This window comes from Paroedura picta, chromosome 5 (genome assembly GCF_049243985.1).
Source record: "Paroedura picta isolate Pp20150507F chromosome 5, Ppicta_v3.0, whole genome shotgun sequence".
In the NCBI taxonomy this organism is placed as follows: Eukaryota; Metazoa; Chordata; class Lepidosauria; order Squamata; family Gekkonidae; genus Paroedura; species Paroedura picta.
This window is the reverse complement of record NC_135373.1, coordinates 9600915-9623023: the sequence shown is the minus strand read 5'-3', so window position 1 is coordinate 9623023 and position 22109 is coordinate 9600915. Positions and strand designations below refer to the sequence as shown.

Here is a 22109-nt window from a genome sequence, read left to right as displayed (position 1 = left end):
TGTTGTTATCATTTTTTATTTTGTTTTACGCATAGAAAAAAAATCCTTTATTCCTCTTTAAAAAAAAGGGCAACGGTGCATTAAAAACCAGCGGCAGGTAAAAAGTTACTTAAGACAATTATTTGTCATCTTATAAATTAATATTCCCGATTGGTCTGTACAGAAGAAAACAATATATAAACTATCAACATCAAATAATAATATTAATAATACTTGGCCCAACAACAAGTCCTTCCAAAAATGCAAAAATTTTTAAACACCTTCTAATTTCATTCTTGAAAACAGCATCTCTTGAGGTAGGTTAAGTATTATTTGCAGAGTTTGTATGCAGGGATTGCATTGTGCAAGCATAGACATTGGTATCATGTGCCGAATTCTGTACCCTAAAAAAACTCAGCTCTCCTTTCTTTCTTTCTTTCTTTCTTTCTTTCTTTCTTTCTTTCTTTCTTTCTTTCTTTCTTTCTTTCTTTCTTTCTTTCTTTCTTTCTTTCTTTCTTTCTTTCTTTCCGGTAAAACAGCAGAAAGCAGTTGGGTGAAGTTTGTGATCCACGGTGAGGAGGCGGGACTCCGATGTGCTTTGCCCCGCCCACAACTAGCAATGTCCGGAAAAGTTAGGGAAAATAAGCCAACCGTTTACGCATGAGCCAAGCCATGCCTAGTTTTGTTTCAGCCATAATTTAGAAGTGTTTCTTTTGTTTTCCGAAAGCTGCTGTTGCTCTTCCAGTGTTACAGAAACAGGAAATCTCTGAAGGAAAGTCAGAGGCGGAGAAAAGAAGGAGGCAAGAATCCCAGTTTTCTAGATCTTCACAGAATCGTATTCTTCTCCCAAGCTCAAAAAAAAAAAAAAAAAGTACTCCTTTTTGAAAAACCCGCAAATATTTAAAAACGTCTTTACTTTGACGGAGAGGAACTGAAGCCCCCAACAGGTCTGGCTCGAAGTTTCTGGTCCGGACTGTACACACAAGTGCTGGTTAATACACAATCGGAATGCTACACTCATTTCAGCACCACAGGCCCTCCCTCCACGTGCAAAGGGTGGAGGCGGAGGGATTAAGAGACAGCCAGGATCCCTTCTCTTAGCATATACTTCTGAGGAGAATCCCTAGGATTCAGTCCTCACCAAGAGGGAACAAAATGGCCGCTGGGTTCTGAAATTAGGGTCGCCGTTTGTCTCTGCAGACGCTGGAGGGGAGCGTCTCACGGAGAGCACTGAGTGAGGCCTACGGCCTACCGGCTCCACCCAGCCTCTCCCGCCCCCTTCACGCTTTGGACGCCCGGTAGGTGAGCCGCTTCACAAGGTTGGGGTTGGGCTTCCGGCGAGCGGCTGGTTTCGAGGCCACGTCGACGTAGTAGACGGTGACCGGCTGGAAAGCCGGGATGTAGCTGACCAAGGGTTGGGGACACGGGACCCAGAGGGGAGACGGCATGTAGAAGTACTGCGGACCCTGGGGGAAGAAAAGAGGAGTTGAAAGATTGAGGTAGTTAAAAGGAACACACGTCTCCCCTACTGCTTTCGTCTGAAGGCAGCATAGGAGGACTTGTCAGATCTCAAAAGCTAAGCAGAGTTAGCCCTGGTTTGTACTTGGATGGGGGACCACAGAACAGCGTGGCGGCAAGAGAACACCTCTTGCCACAAAAACATAGCACTAATGCAGTGGCCTGCAAGATAACATAGCACTAATGTTAACATAGAGCCTCTTGTGGCGCAGAGTGGTAAGGCAGCCGTCTGAAAGCTCTGCCCATGAGGCTGGGAGTTCGATCCCAGCAGCCGGCTCAAGGTTGACTCAGCCTTCCATCCTTCCGAGGTTGGTAAAATGAGTACCCAGCTTGCTTCTGGGGGGTAAACGGTAATGACTGGGGAAGGCACTGGCAAACCACCCTGTATTGAATCTGCCATGAAAACACTAGAGGGCGTCACTCCAAGGGGCAGACATGACTCGGTGCTTGCACAGGGGATACCTTTACCTTTACCATAGCATTAGTGCTGTTAGCATCAAAGGTAAAGGTATCCCCTGTTTAAGCACCGAGTCATGTCTGACCCTTGGAGTGACGCCCTCTAGCGTTTTCATGGCAGATTCAATACGGGGTGGTTTGCCAGTGCCTTCCCCAGTCATTACTGTTTACTCCCCAGCAAGCTGGGTACTCATTTTACCGACCTCGGAAGGATGGAAGGCTGAGTCAACCTTGAGCCGGCTGCTGGGATCGAACTCCCAGCCTCATGGGCAGAGCCTTCAGACTGCATGTCTGCTGCCTTACCACTCTGCGCCACAAGAGTCTCTAATGCTATGGTAACATAGCACTAATGCAGTGGCCAGCACACCACAGCCGTTCAAAAAAGTAATTCGGATCCTTCTCCCCTCACCTGTTTGGTAGAACTGCTTCCAGGAGGCCGACTTTTGCTTGTCACTACTGGTACGGCTGCCCCAGTTTTAACTGACCCCTCATCCTCCGACGAGCACTCCGAGGGAGATTCGGAATGGTAGTCAGACGTCTCTGGCTCTGGCGATGCTTTGCCGCTGCTTCTCTCTTCATCTTTGACCTTGAAGTACTGGTTGTTCTCCCCCAGCCTGTTGGGGACAGAGTGGGTAGAGGTTAGGCCATTGGTGCTTCCCTGGAGGGCTGACCGTGTGATACTCTAGCAGGCAGAAGATTCAACAGGCGCTTTTGTCCATTCCGGCTTGCTATGCAGCTGATAAAGACAACTGCCAGGAACATTATTACTACCTCTACAGAAGCTTAGATGTGCAGCGATTGGGCTATCGGTACAAGTCCGACATATTAAAATGTGGGGTTCGCTGCCAGAGGATTTTGCGATGGCCACAAGAATAAATAGGGTATGAAGTAGCAACATCAGGAGAGGGCCTCAGCCTGGATGTCCTGTAGTTGGCCGTCCAGAGGAACTTGTTAGGCACTGCATGAGGCAGGATGTGGGACTGGGTGGAACATAAGTCTGATCCAGCAGGGCTCTTCTGAGGTTCTTATGAAGCCTCGTCCTCTGTGCCCTGTTGTTGGCCGTTCAGAGGAACTGTTTGCCCACTGTGTGAGGCAGGATGCTGGACTAGATTGACCCCTGGTCTGATCCAGCAGGGCTCTTCTGAGGTTCTTATGAAGGCCTCGGCCTCTATGCCCTGTTGTTGGCTCTCCAGAGGAACTGGTTGGCCACTGTGTGAGGCAGGATGTGGGAGTAGATGGACCGCAGGTTCCTCTGGAGGGCCAACAGCATGGCATAGAGGCTGAGGCCTTCCCCTTATGTTGCTGCCTCACCCAGCAGGGCTCTTCTAATAAGGCCTCCATTCCCTGTTGCTGGACCTCCAATGGTCAGCCCCTGCGAATTAGGATACTGGACTAGATGGGAGTATTGGTTTGATCCAGCAGGGCTCTTCTAATGTCCTCAGATTCAGGAAACGGCATCTGAACCCAACTCCCCATTTTGTGTTTTCATGTTTGTACCTCATAAGTAACCCTCCCTCCCAATACAGAGCTGCAGTCTGGCAGGATGGCCTTGAGGACAACTGAGGCTGCAGCCCGCATTGAAAGGACATACAGCAGGGGTAGTCAACCCGTGGTCCTACAGATGTTTGTGGACTACAATACCTATGAGCCCCTGCCAGAGTTTGCTGGCAGGGGCTCATGGGAATTGTAGTCCATGAACATCTGGAGGACCACAGGTTGACTACTCCTGACCTAGAGTGTGACCTTTTCTCTTCTGAATCCTGAACCACAAGAAAGGGCTCCCATCATCAAAAGCAAAGAGAGTTGGAACCTGATGGATATCCGCGCCACCCACACAACGCCGCCCCCAGCCACGGACCAACACCCGCATTCATCACCAGATGGCGCTAGAGACTCAGCCCCAAGAGGAAGGAGCTCAATGTTCAAGGACCTCACCTGCAGCTGACTTCGCCAGGGTCGATCCAGATTGAGATTTCCCGGGGCAAGGCCAGCTCCGAATAATCAAGACCGCAGTCCGTGCAAGCTTTCAGGAGGGAGGCATCCACCTTCTGCCATTTGTTGATGCGGATACACCTGAGTGGGAGGAGTCAAAACAGGGCTGAGATGTAGAGCAAGAAGGATCTTGGGAACAGCAACTAGAATCATTTCTAAAAAACATTGATTGCTCAACCTCTAGTATATTTAAATCCTGCTGTGTCCGGGGAACGCGGAATCCATGACTTTTCCCTTCCTCATTATAGCCTCACAACAGCCCTGTGTGGTAGGATAGCCCTGAGGTCACTCGGGGAGCTTCCATGGGAGAGTGAGGATTTTTACCTTGGCCTCCCAGATTCAAGCGCAGCATCCTGATCCGTACATCATACGGACTCTCGCTCCTCATAACAACCCTGCAAGGTAGCCTTCATTGACCTAGGAAGACTAGTGACTTTCATGAGCCAGCTGTGGTGGGAATGGCGGCATACAAATATAAGTAAGACATTAAGACATAATAAATAAATGCCTCAGTGGGAGATAAAGCCACCTAAGCCGGTGGCCACGCCTACTTCTTGCAGCAGTGAGTTCCGTAAGTCCGTCATGTGACGGACTTTGCTTCGTTTGTCTTGAATTAACGGCCCATCATCCGTTTCTACCTGGTCAGCCCCCACCCCCCAAGCCCTAATAATACGGGACATCCCCTCTATTTATTTATCTATATCTATTTTAACATTTATGGCAGCAGAGACTCATGGGAATTGTAGTCCACGGGCATCCAGAAAGCCACAGTTTGGCCACCGCTGCTATAGAGAGCCAGTTTGGTGTAGTGGTTAGGAGTGCAGACTTCTAATCTGGCATGCCGGGTTCGATTCACCACTCCTCCACATGCAGCCAGTTGGGTGACCTTGGGCTCCCCATGGCACTGATAGAACTGTTCTGACCGAGCAGTGATATCAGGGCTCTCTCAGCCTCACCCACCCCACAGGGTGTCTGTTGTGGGGAGAGGAATGGGAAGGCGACTGTAAGCTGCTTTGAGCCTCCTTCGGGTAGGGAAAAGCGGCATATAAGAACCAACTCTTCTTCTTCTTCTTCTTCTTCTTCTTCTTCTTCTTCTTCTTCTTCTTCTTCTTCTTCTTCTTCTTCTTCTTCTTCTTCTTCTTCTTCTTCTTCTTCTTCTTCTATATGGCAATTCCATGGGGTTTTCAAAGCCAGAGACAAGCAGAGGTGGTTTGCCATTGCTTGCCTCTGGGTAGAGATCCTGGAGTTTCTCGGGGGGCTTCCCGTCCATCCAAGAACTCACCAGGACTGACCCCTCTTAGCCTCCAAGACCCGCCAGGATCGAGCTAGCCTGAGCTGCCCAGGTCAGGCTTTGGAGAACTGACTTCTTAAGGCGTTACGGCACCAGTTACCTACACTTGGGACAGTATCTTCGCTCAGGGACACGATGTCCTGTCCAGTGTACTCAGTTGCGTACCGCGGTGCACAATAGAATTGCCGCGTAATAATGGACGGATCCAGCTGGCCTCCTACAGTCCGGCCCCACGCAAGCAGCAGAGCTCTATGACCTGTGGGGGTGGTAGCGACCCAGCAGCCAATCCCTACACAAACAGTGTCCGTATCGGCTATACAAATAGCTCCGAGAGGTACAATACAGCTATTTTCACAGCTCGCTCGGCAAACAATTGCACTCCAGAAAGCGGCATTAGGCCACCGGTCTGCCATGCACTCCGGCGAACGACATGGCTGCGTTGGGAGCGCCTAAACAGCCCTCTGCTGCCAGGCCACACCCCATCGAGAACGGCCTCCAGCGCAGAGCATAACTCCTGCAGCTCCTCCTTTCCTGCAATCTGCTCCCCGCGATTACAGAAACAAACGCAGAATCTGGCGCCCCCTGGTGGCAGCCACTGGCTCAACTGGCATCATTTCTGGGAACAAAGAGCAGGAAGGAATGGGCAGGGTGGCCAATGCCCAAGTGGGGCCCTGGAGATCTGGAATGGTTACTGATCTCCAGATTACGGAGATCAGTTTCCCTGACGAAAAAAAATGCCTGCAATGGACAGGGGAGCCAATGAGATGATGCACTGCTGAGGTTCCTTCCGTCCCTAAGCTCCACCCCCAAAATCTCCAGGTATTTTCCAGTTCAGAGTTGCTGACTTAAGAAACAGAAGACCTCGGGAGGTTAAACAAGCAAGGCAATGTCTGAAGCGCCCGTGGAAGTGCCACAAAAGGACAATTTGGCTAAACATTGACTGGGCTCCCTCTGCATCATGGTGTCTAAACTTCGGCTCTCCAGATGTATGTGGACTACAATTCCCATGATACCATGCCAGTACTATCAGGGGATCATGGGAACTGTAGTCCGCATACATCTGGGGAGCCACACTTTGGCCACCCCTGCTATGCATGGCCATCTCCCCATCCCAAAAAAACCCTGAAATGAAGAACTAAATGCTCTTGAACGTGCCAACTAGCAGATTCGCTGGCACAACTGATTTTAAGGGTTTTTTATGATTTGAAGGTTTTAATAATATATCATGTAAAGTTAAAATTATTGATAAATTGTATTGTTTTGTGTGGTTGCCCTCCAATGCAGCTGTTCTCGCCAAGGCAACTATTGCCTAGAGATCAGTTGTAATTCCTGAAAGTCTCCAGGAGGTTGGCAACCCAGCTGGCTGCACCTGGAGGACTCGAACCCAGCTTTTGAGGTTAGAGTCTGCCACTCTGTATTACACCATGCTGGATCTCAAGACTGAGTGGGAACCGGGGCGGGGGTGGGAGGGAGGAGGGGTGTCAAAAACATGATTTATGCCAGGGGTAGTCAAACGGTGGCCCTCCAGATGTCCATGGACTACAATTCCCAGGAAATGCTTTTGCCCCCAGGAAGGCCACAGAGCAGGCAGGCCTCCTAGCACCCGTTCTTTCCCTGGGTGCAATGAGCTTTGCCCCCAGTGCTAAATTAACCCGATCCCCTGCAGTTCTCTGGGGAGAAGGAATGCAGGATAAATCAATATGTCCCATCCCCCACACAGTCAAAAAAGAAATAGGAGTAATAAAGAGGAGATAAAAGGAATAAACATATCAAAACTGAGACTCAATTTGCAGACCAGCTGGTAGGTGAATTCCAGTTCTGAAGAGTCGAAAGTTACTGCTTAAGATGTAAACCACAAACAGAGCTTTTTAAGCAATTCATTCTGACTTCATCACTTCCTCAGACCTCAATACAGGTGTTTGAGGGGGGGGTTGTTTGTGCTCTGAAGGAAGTGAGAAATGACTATATAATGTTGAAACTCAGAGCGGAGTTTCTCACTGCGGAGGGGCAATATTAAGATTGTACAACTGGAATTGGAACAGCCTCATGAAAAGTGGGGGGGGGGAGTGGCGAGCAGACGCTTAACTGATCCCTACCAGACTTGAACTCGGGTCTCTGACCACATGCCCCAGAGAGCACTGCAATCTAGAAATACCAATCAGATAAGACCCCCAGTCCCAAAGAAATACATCCGGCCTCAACCAAAACCTGGTAGAATTAGCTTCCCCAGGGAGATCAAGTTCCGCCAGAACTGCAAGACAGAGCTCTTCTGCCAGGCCTGTGGCTAAGGTCAGCTAGGAAGTCACACCATCTGAATACCCTCCCATCCCTCCTTCTGCCTAGTTAATATAATCAACGGTAGATTTTGCTGTCATTTACTGGTGCATTGAAAGTGCATTGTTGATTGTACTGCTGTCTTAATATTATATTATACTTGTTGTCCACCTCTGTGATTTGGCAACTCCAAGAGGGGTGATATAGTAATAATAATAATAATAATAATAATAATAATAATAATAATAATAATAATAATAATAATAATAGGAAAAGCAAGAAACTGTTACAAATAGTTATTCTTCATGCTATGCAGAAAGTTGCTGCATTAAAATGAACCGCCACCCCCCAGGGGAGGGCTTTTTAAGAACTGTAACCTCCGTAAAGCAATCCATTAGGTTGTTCTGGCAGATGCTGTTTAGCGGGGGTAGTCAAACTGCGGCCCTCCAGATGTCCATGGACTACAATTCCCAGAAGCTCCTGCCAGCATTCGCTGGCAGGGGCTTCTGGGAATTGTAGTCCATGGACATCTGGAGGGCCGCAGTTTGACTACCCCTGCTGTTTAGAAACTTTATGACTCTTCGTGTTTAGAAACCGCACAGTGTGGGGCTCAAGGTGTCAGACTAGGCTCCAGGTTCGAATCCCCACTCGTGCCTTGGGAAGCTTGTTGGGCGACCTCAGGCCAGTCACACACTCTCAGCCTCCCCCTCCTCACAAGGTTGTTGTGAGGAAGAAACAGAGGAGAACGACACGAACTAACTTGCTTTGGGTATCCGTTAAGAATAAAGGGGGCCGTTTACATACATTTTAAAAAATTATAATCAAACGCAGGGTTTTAGACCAAGCAAAGGGGTCTCTGTCACTAACGGGCTGGTGTCACGTCATGGCAGAGTGACGGGTTCAAATCCCGTCGAGTCTCATTGAGCCCAAACCCCACCGTCCCAGACGATGCCTCACCTCTTGAACATGGGGATAGGCACTGAAGCGCTACCCCCCCCACCCCCACCCCCTCGGCCACCCACCCTCCACTGAACACGTGGGTGTACCTGTACGCCTGTCCTTTGACGGGGTTCTCGGGGTACCAATGATCGCTGAAGCGTTCGCACAGCACGGTGACCAAACTCTCTCCAAAGCGTTCCACCTGCCCCTTGGCCATCTTGTCATATCGATTCACCAGGCGGGAGAGGAACCTGACGCCCGTTTCCACCTCTTCTTTCATGATGACACCCTGCCAAAGAAACGGGGAGCCCTGGTCAGTGGCCGAGCTCCTCGAGGCCGAGGTTTCCCTTGAAAACATGCCCCTTCCGCCGGGGTCAGGATCCTGCCCTCCCGATAACCCCAACGCCCGGCAGGTAGCTGCGGGTTCCTGCCCGGGCACAAAGCAATCTTTTGTGCTGAAGTTGTGACACAGACCATTAAGAAGGGACTCGAGCTCATGATCTCAGAGTGAGTCACCCGCAAGAAGGGAGATTGCAGAGCTCTTACATCAGTGGCCGGCAACAATTGGGTCATGACTCTGGAAGGGGCCAAAGGCCGTTGGGTCTGACTCGCCTGCCCCCTGGAAAACAAACACTTCCTGCTCCCTTGGACAGCCCCATCCCGAGCAACAGACGCTGCAGGTGGCGAATCTAGGCTTGCCAGCCTCCAGGTGAGCCCTGGAGTTCTCCTGGAATTAGAAGGGTCTCTAGAGAGGTTTCCCTGGAGTAAATGACTGCTCTGGGGGTGGGCATTAGGGCATTATCCTCCCCCCACCCCCAAGGTCGATCTGATCTCCAGACCTCAAAGATCCACCCCTTCCCCCCAGATCTCCAGGAATTTCCCCCCCTAGAGCTGGCAACTGTATGAGGGCTCACAGGAAGCAGGGACGCTTCACTTCTAGGATAAAGCCAGTCTTTCTTCCCTGCCTTGCCAAGATCAGAGTAAAAAATGCTGCAAAGGGACGGTGCTTAGGGTTGCCAACCGCCAGATTCTGCCTGGAGTTCCCCTAAAGTCACAACTGACTCCAAAGATTGGCTCCCCTGGAGGAAATGCCAGCCTTAGAGGCACCACATCCCCCTTGGGCTTCCCTCCTTCCCTACGTTCCACTCTCCCCAAGCTCTGGCCTGAAGCCTCCAGGAATTCCCCGACCCTAAAGAGCAGGGCCACGTTCTGATTGTAGCATAGGTCTTGTCGCTATCCACACACCGTTCCTGAAAAGGCTGGCGAGTGCTGCTGAAAACTAGCCGGATTCAGAGGGTTCAGTGCAAAAACATGTGCCAGACAACTCGTGCAAGTGAGCCAAGCCATGTCTGACAGAACATCGACATTTATCAGCTGTCTGAAGAGGGGACCAACAAATTGTCCATGAGCATGAGGGGGGCATCTTGGTACAGGAGTGTGGGTCAAAACCCAAGCCCAAAATCTCTCTTTGTGATTCAAAGACCATCTCAACAGCAGAGAAGGTTGCGACCACTGGGTTGGGAAATACCTGGAGATTTGGGGGTTGGATCCTGGGGGAGGCAGGGTTTGGGGAGGGGGCGAGATATCCGTGCAGAACAACACTCCGGAATCCATCTTCCAACGCAGCAATTTTCCCCAGAGGAACTGATCTCTAAAGCCTGTAATCCCCAGGGACGTCCAGCCACCACCCGGAGGCTGGCAACCCTAGCCATAGACCCAATTACATAGAATCATAGAGTTGAAGGGCCCTCCAGGGTCATCTAGCCCACCCCCCTGCAGAATGCAGGAAATCCACAGCATCTGTATTTTAAAATGCTGTCTTCTGGCTTTCTCTTGTAGCCCAATCTCCCTTGCAGGAAGGTTGTGAGGCGAATGAGTAACCCAAGGTCCCCTCCTGAGGCAAAACAAATTTGAACCCACGTCTCCCAGCCACTCTACTCCCCCCCCCCCTCCGTGGGGTCTCCTGGCAGCCCCTCCCCCTGCCGTTCTGGGCCACTTTGAGGCGGGACTGGCTTTCGCCTCTCACTCTGACTTCCCGGCACCAACCACCCCTTTCCGCCTGACACTGCGTGGCCCGTTTCCTGGAATGGCCTGACTCTGCAGAGGGCCTGCCCACGTCGGGACACGGAAGTACACACCGAGTTAAGTTGCAAGCAGTTGCAACAGAGAGGGTGGGCCCGAAAGGACCAAAACAAAGGGGGGGGGGAGAAAGGAGGAATGTCGCATGCTCCTTTACATCAGCCTGAGCGCATGATGACAGGCACGTTCACTGCCTCTCGCCAAAGGCGGCTGGCTTGTCCTCCGCCAGAGATTGATGGCTTGTTGTTGCCAGAACTCGAACAGGACATGAATGTAGTCCAGCAGGCTCCTGTGGGGGCATTGTTTTGCTCCGTCGCGGAGGGGAAAGAGAGGAAGAAAAGAGGGTCAGCCTCACCCCAGCCACCCAAGATTTATGATGCTGTTTTGTGCGGCTGGATTTCGGAGGGTGTTTGCAATGAGAGGTGGGGCGGCGCAGCGGTTAGGGCAGGGCTCCCCCCCCACACACACACACAATACACCTTTTTGAGCCTGCGAGCAGCTCTGGAACTCTGGCACAGGAGAAGCCAAGCCCTGGGTGAGAATCCAGACGGTTTATTTACACAGTTGAGTTTTCCGACGGATTCTTCCCAAGGTGTGGGGGAAGGAAGCAACTGCTGAAATCCTAAAGCAGGGGTAGTCAAACTGCGGCCCTCCAGATGTCCATGGACTACAATTCCCATGAGCCCCTGCCATGGGATTTGTAGTCCATGGGCATCTGGAGGGCCGCAGTTTGACTACCCCTGTCCTAAAGTATACTGTAAAAGTATCAACTGCACACATCTGTCAAAAGAGTTTAGACCAACGCTCGGAGGCAAGCTCTACCAAAGGCCAGCCGCCACGCTCACTGAATGGAGCCTCCGTTTCTAGGAGCAGTCTACCTCCAAACACTAGTTGCTTACTGTCGTAAAGAGAACACTGCCCCGAGTCTGAACCTGTCGGGGTGTTCCCCTTTCACTTACAGCCGCTTCACACCAAGAATAACAACTCCCTGTAAGGGGTAGAGCGCCAGCCAAGGGTTCTGGGAAATCTAGGTTCGAATCTTCTCTCCACCATGTGATCTCGGACCTCGCCTCCCTCACAGGGTGGTTGTGAGGAGAAAACCAAGGCGAGGAGACCAATGGAAAGTGGGGAATAAATCTGTTTTTCTGTCTGTCTATCTACGTATTTCATCCTAGCCACTGAAGAACAGCCCCTCCGAAGGAATGTTTAACTGGTGGGAAATTCTACCATGATAAACTTCAAAAAAACAAACAAACAAACAAAGAGGGGGGGGGAGAAAGAAAATGCCACCGTGAAGTAGCCCCAAATTTCTTTTAGGAAGCCTTTTCTTCGTACGGGGGAAGCAGAGAAAGAGAGCCGCCCAGGAGTTATTTAGGGCCAGCTCTTCGTAAGGCTTTCTGGTTCTCAAACAACACCTTGAATTGTGCCCTGAAGATCTGGAGCAGGGGTAGTCAAACTGCGGCCCTCCAGATGTCCATGGACTACAATTCCCAGAAGCCCCTGCCAGCATATGCTGGCAGGGGCTTCTGGAATTGTAGTCCATGGACATCTGGAGGGCCGCAGTTTGACTACCCCTGATCTGGAGGGATAAAAGCACAAATGGAAACGGAGAGGTCAGAACAGGCCAGGGTCCTCGGTGCACCTTCCTGCTCCAGAATCCAACCCATGAAGACCCTGGGGAGTATTCCAAATACGGGATTCGCCAATCCCACCCCAGTGGTCATTCTGCCACCTCGGGTCTCTGCCCCTGCAGGCGCATGAGCTGATGTCTCCTGGCCTCGGCTCAGTTCAGCCGTCTCACCTGCCTTTGTCCCCAGGACGGTGAAAACTGAAGCGACCTCATGCTGGATCCGGGCCAAAAAGGTTGCACAAAGCACATTCTTGGAAACGACGGACAAAGGACCACAAAAACATGACGTCCAAGGACCGCACACCACTTGGGAGGCTGGCCAGAGCGCCAGGGCACCATCCACAACAAACAGCATCACTGAGAGATCCAGGTCTGAATCCTTGCTGTCAGATAGGTGTGCCAACCTCCAGGTGGTGACTGGAGACCTCGTAAGGAAACAAGGACATCAGGAGAGCCCTGCTGGATCAGGCTAATGGACCGTCTAGTCCAGCGTCCTGTCTCCCACAGTGACCAGCCAGTTCCTCGGGAGGACCAACAACAGAACAGAGAAGACCTACTCCTTATGTGGCCTCCTGGATATGGGATTCAGAGGCTTAGTGCCTCTGAAGGGGGAGGTTCACCTCAGCCACCCTGGACTCTTCCTCCATGATTCGATTGAATCCCCTTTTAAAGTCATTTATAATTTTTAAAAAAATCTCCTGCTATTACAATTGAATTGGCCGCTTTGGAGGGTGGACTCTAGAGCAGGGGTAGTCAACCTGTGGTCCTCCAGATGTCCATGGACTACAATTCCCATGAGCCCCTGCCAGCATTTGCTGGCAGGGGCTCATGGGAATTGTAGTCCATGGACATCTAGAGGACCACAGGTTGACTACCCCTGCTCTAGAGCATTATGCTTCATTGAAGCCCCTCCCTCCTCAAGATCAACCTCCCCAAATTTCTCAGCCCAGAGGTGGCAAACCCAGCCAGAGAACAGCTAGATTCGAGTCCAGTAGACCCTCAAGAAGCCCAAAGGATTTTCCAGAGCCCCCTCTAACCTTACTCCGCCATGGAAACTTGTTTTCTCACACTAGCCTACTTTACAGGGTCGTTGTGAAGATAAAATGGAGCAAGGGTGAATGACGTGAGCCACCTTGGGTCCCTGAAGGAGAGAGGTGGGGTATAAATGAACAACCAAGAGATAACCTGGCCCTCTCCCCCCAGCTCCACTCAAAAGACACCCAATGTTGTTCTGAGAGCCCCCCCCCCCCAATCCTTGAGACTCTTCAAAAGGCATTTCAGTTCTCTGAAGACAAGCCGGACAAGCAAAACCAGTCTCTCTCGGCCCTCTATGGTTTTATTTGCCCTGTAGGTCTCTTTGGCCAAACAGGTTTGTGAAATGGTACCAAAGGGGGAAAAAAAGACCCTTCCCAAACTTGTTTTCCAGAAGCGAAAGCACACCTCCCCATTCCCCACCCACTAGTCAAAAAGTATTTCTATTTCAGACAGTGCAGTGTAGAGGTTAAAGAGCAGCGGGCTCTATCGGGAGAACCAGCTTTGATTCCCCACTCCTCCACATGCAGCCAGCTGGGTGACCTTGGGCCAGTCACGGTTCTCTTGGAGCTGTTCTCCCAGAGCTCTCTCACTCCCACCAACCTCCCAGGGTGTCCGTTGTGGACAGAGGAAGGGGAAGGTGTCTGTAAGCCAGTTGGGGGCTCCTTTGGATAGTGAAAAGCAGGGTCCAAAAAAAACAACAACAACCCTTCGTCTTCTTGAGAGAATCCTTTTGCAATCACAAAAATGAGGAGCGAAATTTATGGTAGGGTATGAAGTGAGCAGCAACTCCCGAAAGCTCATCCCCGGACACAAATTTTGTTAGTCTTCAAGGTGCGACTGGACTTGCTCTTTTCTCCTGATACAGATAAACAGGGCTGTCCCTATCAAAAACGAGGCAGCCATTCCAAATCATCCAATTCCGCCCCCCAGGAATCCACTGGAAGCGAAATCACAGGACCTGCGTAACTTTGCACCTTTGCATGGCAGGACCGTGGCACAGAGCCAGCCCATGGCAAACAGGGTCTGACCATCTCTGACCTTGAAAACCCTACCGGGTGGCCGTAGGTCAGCTGTGACTCAGCAGCACTCCCTATACGTCACTTTGGCGCTTCAGCTTTGCGTCAGTTCTGTGGTTTAGACTTGGGATTTTTGCGTTTCTGCAGCCTCTTTCCTCAGTCAGTCCTCCCCCCCCCTTTCATCAGATGCACTGTGCTGAGATGGTCAGGTTCTCAGTCATGAGCCACTGTTCCTGACAGCCCACTGCCCCTATCTTGAAGTTTGGGTCTTTTTGGGAAATACCTGGAGATTTTTTTTTTTTGGGGGGGGGTAGAAGCTGGGGATAGCAAGGTTTAGGAAGGAGAGGAACCCCATTAAGGTACAATGGCTTAAGGCCCACCTAAAACGTAGCCATTTTCTCCAGGGAACCTGATCTTGGTCATCTGGAGATCAGTCCGGATTTCAGGAGATCTCCAGGCCCCACCTGGAGGATGAAACCCTAAAAAATCAAGAGTGGGGCAGTGGGGGTTCCCGGCTTATTTCCTTGGCCAGTAGGGTTTCCAAACTTCCCCCTCCTTCAGCTCCTTGCAAGACTGAAAGCAAAACAAGAACGGAGGTGAAGTTTATTAGCCCTCAGTGTCTTTGCTTCTCCACCAGCCCTCCTGGGGAAACTCTGTCCTTTCCTCAAGTAGGGAGGGAGGGATAGCAGGAAGGGCTTTCCAAAGGCCGGGATCCCCAGGACAAAGTCTGGACTTTCCAGCTTGTTCTTCCCTGTGCCCAAAGCAAAGACAGTGAAAGGTAAAGAGAGAGACGGTGTTTTTCTCTTCTGCAGCTGAGCAGCTCTCCTGTTTCACTTTCTGCTACCCCAGAAGGTGATGAGGCGGCTATCAAGCAGGGGTGGCCAAACTGCACAGTTCCAGATGTCCATGGACTACACTCCCCATGAGCCCCTGCCAGCAGGGGCTTGTGGGAATTGTAGTCTATAGGCATTTGGAGACCACAGTTCGGCATTTCAAGTCTCTGAGACCAAAAGCCAGTTCTGATTCTCCCATACATACAGACTTTGTCCTACACCCCCTCCCTCTAACCCAGGGGTAGTCAAACTGCGGCCCTCCAGATGTCCATGGACTACAATTCCCAGGAAATGCTTTTGCCCCCAGGAAGGCCACAGAGCAGGCAGGCTCATTGCACCCAGGGAAAGAACGGGTGCTAGTAGGCCTGCTGCTCTGTGGCCTTCCTGTGGGCAAAAGCATTTCCTGGGAATTGTAGTCCATGGACATCTGGAGGGCCGCAGTTTGACTACCCCTGCTCTAACCAAACTTGCAATGAGTACATACATAGCTCTGGGAGCATTTTGATCAAAATATGCCCTGCTTTCTGTCCATCGTATTGCTAGATGTTAGAACATTTAAGAAAAGAAAAACCTGCATTGCTAAATAGGGATGTTAGGATAACCCTGCCTCTGATGAAATCGCTGCCCCCCCCCTCTTCCGTTTCCCAAATGGCACTCCAGGGAGGAGGTGGGGGAAGGCCCCAGTGTATATTGTTAAACTCTCCACCTCTGTGGTTTACAACTTCCCCATGGGGAAATCCCTGCTGCACCCACGTGGCATGCCCACACATTCGAAGGGAACTGGGTGGTTAAGAAGGGCAGCGTCCTGGCCAAGCCAGAAGTGAATCTGACAAGCTGTGAATTTTTCCCAGCCATGCGCAGCTCAATCGGGTTCTGGGAACGCACACATGCAAAGTGAACCACTGTACACTCCAGCCCTTAGGAGACCAGTATCCGAAGCTCGCCCCACAGTCCTGGCCAAATCCCTTTTCTTCAGCACCCCAAGGTGTCAAATGGTTACAGGAGGATCACAAGCAGATGGCTGGGAGCGCAAATGCTTCGCGCCACTCCTTTCTGAGAGACAACAGAAACAAAAACCAGCGCCCCACCACAGGGTTCCAGCCCTATGACAAACCCCACCTGGCAGATGTTTCTCAGACATTTCTCAAAGGCAAAAGTGCATGCCCCCCCCCAAAGCAGGAAGGAGAGCTGTTTTTCATACCCCGCTTTCTACTACCTGAAAAAGTGCCAAAGTGGCTTACAAAAAAACATTTCCTTTCATCTCCCCAAAACCAACCCCCTGGGAGTTCTGTGGAGCTGAGAGAGCTCTAAGAGAACTGCTCTGCACAAACAGCTCTAAGCGAACTGTGACCAGCTCAAGGTCACCCAGCTGGCTATATGTGGAGAGTGGGGGATCAAACCCAGTTCTCCAGATTACAGTGTGCCACTACACCACACTGCAACCTCATGTGCACTGCCAACCCTGGCAAACATGTCTTTGTCACACTCCAGAAGACCCTTAAAACATTAGGAGCACCACAGGCAGGCACATGGGATTTCGGGAGGCCGACAGGAACGGTCTTGCTGGGTCAGACCAATGGTCCACCTGAGCCCAGACTTCCAAAGTCAAAGATCTGTTCCGCTGTTGGTCCCACCGAATAGTACACAGACCACACTGCTCCTGATCAAGGAGGTTCAAGCCCCCGAAGGGCTCTCCCTTCACAACCGGGTCTAATCCAATTCTGATCTGAATTAAGAAATATGATCTGCTCTCTCTCATGACTCCACTGCCAGTATGACCTCAAAGCACTATACCACTCTAAAATGTAGAGGTTAAGGAATCAGACTAAGAGCTGGTAGGCCCAGGGTCGAATCCCCCACTTTGCCGTGGAAATTTACTGGGTGACCTTGGGCCAGCCTCTCGGCCTAACCCACCTTGCAGGGTTGTTGTGAGGATAACACAGAGAACAAGGGAAATTGTTTTAGATGGTGGGGATTGAGCCCCTTTGCATGAGAAACAAGGCCTCTGCCCCCCCCCCCCCGATCCTACACTTATTCCAATAGTTTCCTAGGTGATCCTTCTGATTCATAGCATATTCCTTTCGCACCAGTCTAAGCTAGACAATGCAAAAAGCCCTTAATCACATGACAGAGAGAGACAGACAGACAGACAGAGAGAACCTTTATTGGCATAACAGTCACATTATTATGCCAATAAAGGTATTTGATTGATTGATAATGGTCACATGACATTTGGGAGGGTCTCCTTCCATACAAACTGGAAGGAACACAGGTAGGGGCCACAAGGTATGTGAGGTTGCATCCCCCTCAATTTAGCCTCTGGAAAGGTGTATGGGAAAAAAAAAAACCCATGCTACTGTGATCTTGTTTAGAACTTGGGAGCGAACCAGGGTCAGCCCTGGCTAGTATTTGGAAGAGAGACCACCAGGAAGTCTGGAGGCAGGCCACGGCAAACCATCTTTTCCAGTCTCCTCCCTTGAAAACCCCACGGCACATAAAAGAGATGGGGGGGGAAACCACCTGATCAGCTCCTTCTCTTCCTACAATCAAGATTGGGATGCAAAATATTGCGTAGGGTGGGAAGTGCCATCAATTTACCGCTGACTCATCTGCCCTTAGGGGGGCGGGGGCGGGTTTGAGCATGGTCTGCCCGTGGGTAGCAACCCTGGGTCTGCCCTGCAGGAACAAATCAGGCCTACTGAGATCTAACAAGACCGGGCTAATCTGGGGTCAACCAGGCCAGAACAAACGAAAGATTAGCGGACAATGTAATGTACAGATTAGCAGGTCAAGGGAACACCCAAGAAGGGTGAGGGGCTGGGATCAAGTGTCTTAGGGAGGGGTGGCCAAAGGACTACAGTTACCATGAGCCCCTGCCAACCTGTGCGGGCCCAGGCCACCATTTCTGACCTGATGCCACACGTCACAAGGTTTCATTGCTTTGCTCTTCCTGCATCTAAAACCCTTGGCCCACTTGAGAATCCAACTCCCTACCACGGACAGAGGAAGTTGGAGGTCAGGTTGCCAACCTCCTGGTGGGCCCCAGAGATCTCTCCGAATTCCCACTAATCTCTAGACCAGGGGTAGTCAAACTGCAGCCCTCCAGATGTCCATGGACTACAATTCCCATGAGCCCCCTGCCAGCATTCGCTGGCAGGGGGCTCATGGGAATTGTAGTCCATGGACATCTGGAGGGCCGCAGTTTGACTATCCCTGCTCTAGACAAAAGGGGCGAGTTTCTCTGGAGGGGTGGCCTTCAGGGCATCATAGCTCCCTGAGGTCTCTCTCCTCCCCAGACCCGATTGATGGCCCAGGGCAACAAAGTAACACAGGTAGGGTAGTCTCAAAAGAACCTGTGTATAGAACAATAGAGTCACACGAAATTATATAACCGATAACCACCATTTGCACATCCCCCCCCCCCCGGACCACCCTTATACCATTTTGCTAATTCACCGGGAAAGGGTCCCCAAAAGGCAATATCCGTCCCTTTGCCCGTCTCCCCTGGGGAGTATAAACAATTCCAGTTACTTCCACTGGCCTTGGAAACAGAGTAACACATCAACATTGGTAATATTGGCCGCATTTCAAGAGATAGTCAAATACATCCTTCTCATAAACGAGGCCTTGTGATTAAGAAATAATTCCAGAAGCCAAGTCACACAGAAACAAAAAAACAAGTTAACAAAAAGGAGCCAAGTTACAGAACGTTGCATTGTCACATACAAGGTTTTAAACCCTGAAACGGGCATTTTAGGAATCTTAGCATTTCATAGCATAGCAAAAGTTCAAAGTTCACCCCCTACTCCATCACTGCCCCCAAATCTACCTGGATTTTCCAACCCAGAATGGGCAAGATTGGTTCAAGATATGAAGGGGGGGACACCTTATACTGGGGTGGTCACATGTCTCCCCCCCCCCCAGCCACAAGCAGAACATGGGTAGGGATAGGGTTGCCAGATCCAGGTTGGGAAGCACATGGAGACGGAGACTCAGTGGGGCCAGTGCTCTAGTCCAGGGGTAGTCAGCCTGTGGTCATCCAGATACTCATGGACTACAATTGTAGTCCATGAACATCTGGAGGACCACAGGTTGACTACCCCTAGTCCACCCTCCAAATAATCCCTTTTCTCTTGGGGGAGTGACAGGAGAGTGAGGAGTAATACCCGGAGTGGGGTGGGGGCTCCAGGTCCTACCTGGAGGTTGGCATCCCCAGCAACTAATACGACAATAACCGCTCAGTGGTCCCACAGACCTTTGAAGAGTTTGCAATGACTCCGAAATCAATCCGGTTTTTAGCGGCGGGGGGGGGGGCGTCGAAGTTAAAGACTGGCCTGGGGCCCCCAGCGGATGGGTCGTATCTTCAGCTTCGGGGGAGAAAAGAGGAAGAAGCCGGCGGAGAGGCAACGCGAGGGGTCGAGAAGGGGAAGCGGGCGGGCACATTATGGGATGGGCGCGGGGCTTGAGGATCGGGGCAATGACCGGGCAAGGACGGGGTGGGCGGAGGGTCGGTGGCAGACAGAGGGGGTTAGCGGACGGAAGTGGGTCTGGGTTTAGGGGTCAGGATTGAGGTGGGGGCTTTTTTGCCACGGTCAGGCAGAGGGTCTCAGCAGGCAGCCGGAACGATCCAAACCGGGCTACACCGGCGTGACTTACGGGAAACGGTGCGTAGGATCGCGCCCCGTTCGGGGAGAGAATCAACGCAAAAGTCGCGCAAGAACATAGAGAACAAATGGGGCGGCGGGGGAGAGGCTGCCGGTTGCCTACGGGCAGGTAATGACCTCAGCGGAGGGTCCGATCGAATCCCAGTTACGGGAAAATCCTGGGGGCAGAGATTTTTTTTTGGGGGGGGGAGGTAAACACGCAGGCGGAAAGTACTCGACTAGGGTGTGTGTGAGTACACGTGGGTGCCCCCCACCCCACCACAATCTTACTGAAATTAACAAAGTCCGTTCAAATCTGTCAGGCAAATAACCCAAAGTTAAGGAAATCGCCTCCCTAACACCCCCCCCCCCCATCCCGTCCACCCTTGCCCCGATCCCAGCGGCTACCTCGCACGCCTCGTCCTCTCCTCTCGCCGCCACGCGGTTCTCTGTTGCGGTCCAGCGAGTGCGTGTCCCTTCCTGGCTCACGTTGAGTCACTCGGACCGCCCCGCCAGCTGGAAAGGGGAGGGGATTCCCTCGCGTTCCGCATACGTCACGGACCATACAAGGAGATCCTGACCGCGTGGGAACTTCCAGGTATCGGGGAGATGCAAGGGAGCGGAGGGCGGTGCCAGGGGGCGCTGTGGTTGGGAGGGTCTCAAGGTGTTTTTTTTTGGGGGGGGGAGTCGCAGTTAGGAAACGTGTCCCTAACTTTTTATCTTGTTTTCCCCTCCAGATGTTGGTGCTTTCCTATGACGAATGAGATTTCTTTTCCCCAAATATTTGGTAGTTTAGCAATTTATGTGCCTCCTCCTTATGTGCCTAAGGCAGCTTGGGGGTCTCTGTGTTAAAAAATACTGGATATTTAATATTAAAAGCAGCATGAAGAGTTGGATGTGCTGAGAGGAGAACTAGTTCTGTTGGCTTCTTTCACAAGGTGGTGTTAAAGTGCCTGGGGAATCTGGGTTCGAATCTCCACTTGGCTGACCTTGGGCCTGGCAAACTTTTGAGTCCAGCAGCATCTTGAAGACCAACGAAGAAAATGTCCGAGTAGAAGATTTTGGAAGCACATGAAAGCTTCTGCCCAGATTAAAACCTTGTTGGTTTTCATGGGTACACTGGACCCAAATTTTGTTCTGCTGCTTGGTCCAAGACGGCCAACCTCTCTTCTCGAACCAGTCACATCCAGCCTTGATGAAATCAAGTCAATTAATAAAATTATTCCCTCTGGGGACTAGTTCATTGTGGCCTAGCCTCTCTCTCCCATTCGTCCTCCCTAACATTCCCCCTTTGAAAATCGATATTGCAGTATTTCTTTTTTATTATTATTATTTTGTACATTTTATTATGCTTATGAACATCTGCAAGTAACAACATCACCACTGAACAAACAACAACAACATAAAACACATACAAAAATAACACAAACATCACAATCACAACTTAAAATTTGACTTCCCACCCAGCTCACCTTCCTGGACAAAAAAACCCAACTCCTGTGCTAAGAGAAATTAATTAGAGTTCTGTGCTGCTTTCTTTATGCTTTGTAAAATATTGCAGAGTCTGGAAAGATTTTCTTTATGTAGTTCCAGAAAGGTGTCCAGTGTTCATAATATTTCTCCAGGTCATTGTCCTTTAGGAGTGCCATTAATCCAGCTGAGTCTGCAAAGCTCAACATCATCTTTAGCCAGTCTCCTCTGGCAGCAGTTTCTGAACTTCTCCATTTAGCTGCATAGATATTGCAGTATTTCATGCCTAGTGATCTCCGGAACTTAGTGTATGCCATGGGTCGAAATGAATGAGTGTTTCACCTATTTAGGCCACTAAGGAAATAGACATGAAAACGTGTTTTATAACCAGGCCATGTTATGGCATAAATTTATGGCAGTGGTTCTCAACCTCGGGGTCGGGAACCCTTTGGGGGTCGAACGACCCTTTTACAGGGATCGCTGCAGGGCAAGCAGCTTGGCCAGGGGTGGGGGCACCATCCACACAACAGCCTTATGGGGTAGATCGAGATAGAGCCTTCGTCTGTCTGGAGCAGTGAAAAACAGTGAGATCAGCATGGTGGGACAAGAGGCAGAATTGAACTGAGAAACCCTGGGGGGGAGGAAACAATTTATATACAATCATGAACAATGGATCTTCATGCCATTGGTCAGTTTTGGTTTCATTGCTGTGAAAGAACCCTTGCATGATTTTATGGTTAGGGCTCACCACAACATGAGGAACTGTATTATAGGGTCACGGCATTAGGAAGGTTGTGAACCACTGGGGTAGAAGGTTTTGGAGGCACATGAAAGCTTCTGCCCAGACTAAAACCCGATTGATCATGAGGCCACTGGACTCAAACCTTGTTCTGCTGCTTGGTCAAAGACGGCCAACCGCCTGGCTCTCTCTTCTCAAACCAGTCACATCCAGCC

At 50.8% G+C, this 22109-nt stretch overlaps 1 protein-coding gene across 1 annotated transcript; it reads right to left on the bottom strand.

Annotated features, from left to right (window-relative positions):
- On the bottom strand, positions 1-20201 carry LOC143837017 (protein BTG3-like). The gene is made up of 5 exons (XM_077336418.1): positions 20094-20201; positions 8557-8738; positions 3889-4026; positions 2363-2567; positions 1-1445 (listed from the first exon to the last, which is right to left on the bottom strand). The coding sequence occupies exons 2-5, from the start codon at positions 8727-8729 to the stop codon at positions 1260-1262; spliced, it is 702 nt and encodes a 233-aa protein (XP_077192533.1). The 5' UTR covers positions 8730-8738; positions 20094-20201; the 3' UTR covers positions 1-1259.
- Between the last annotated feature and the right edge of the window lie 1908 nt (positions 20202-22109).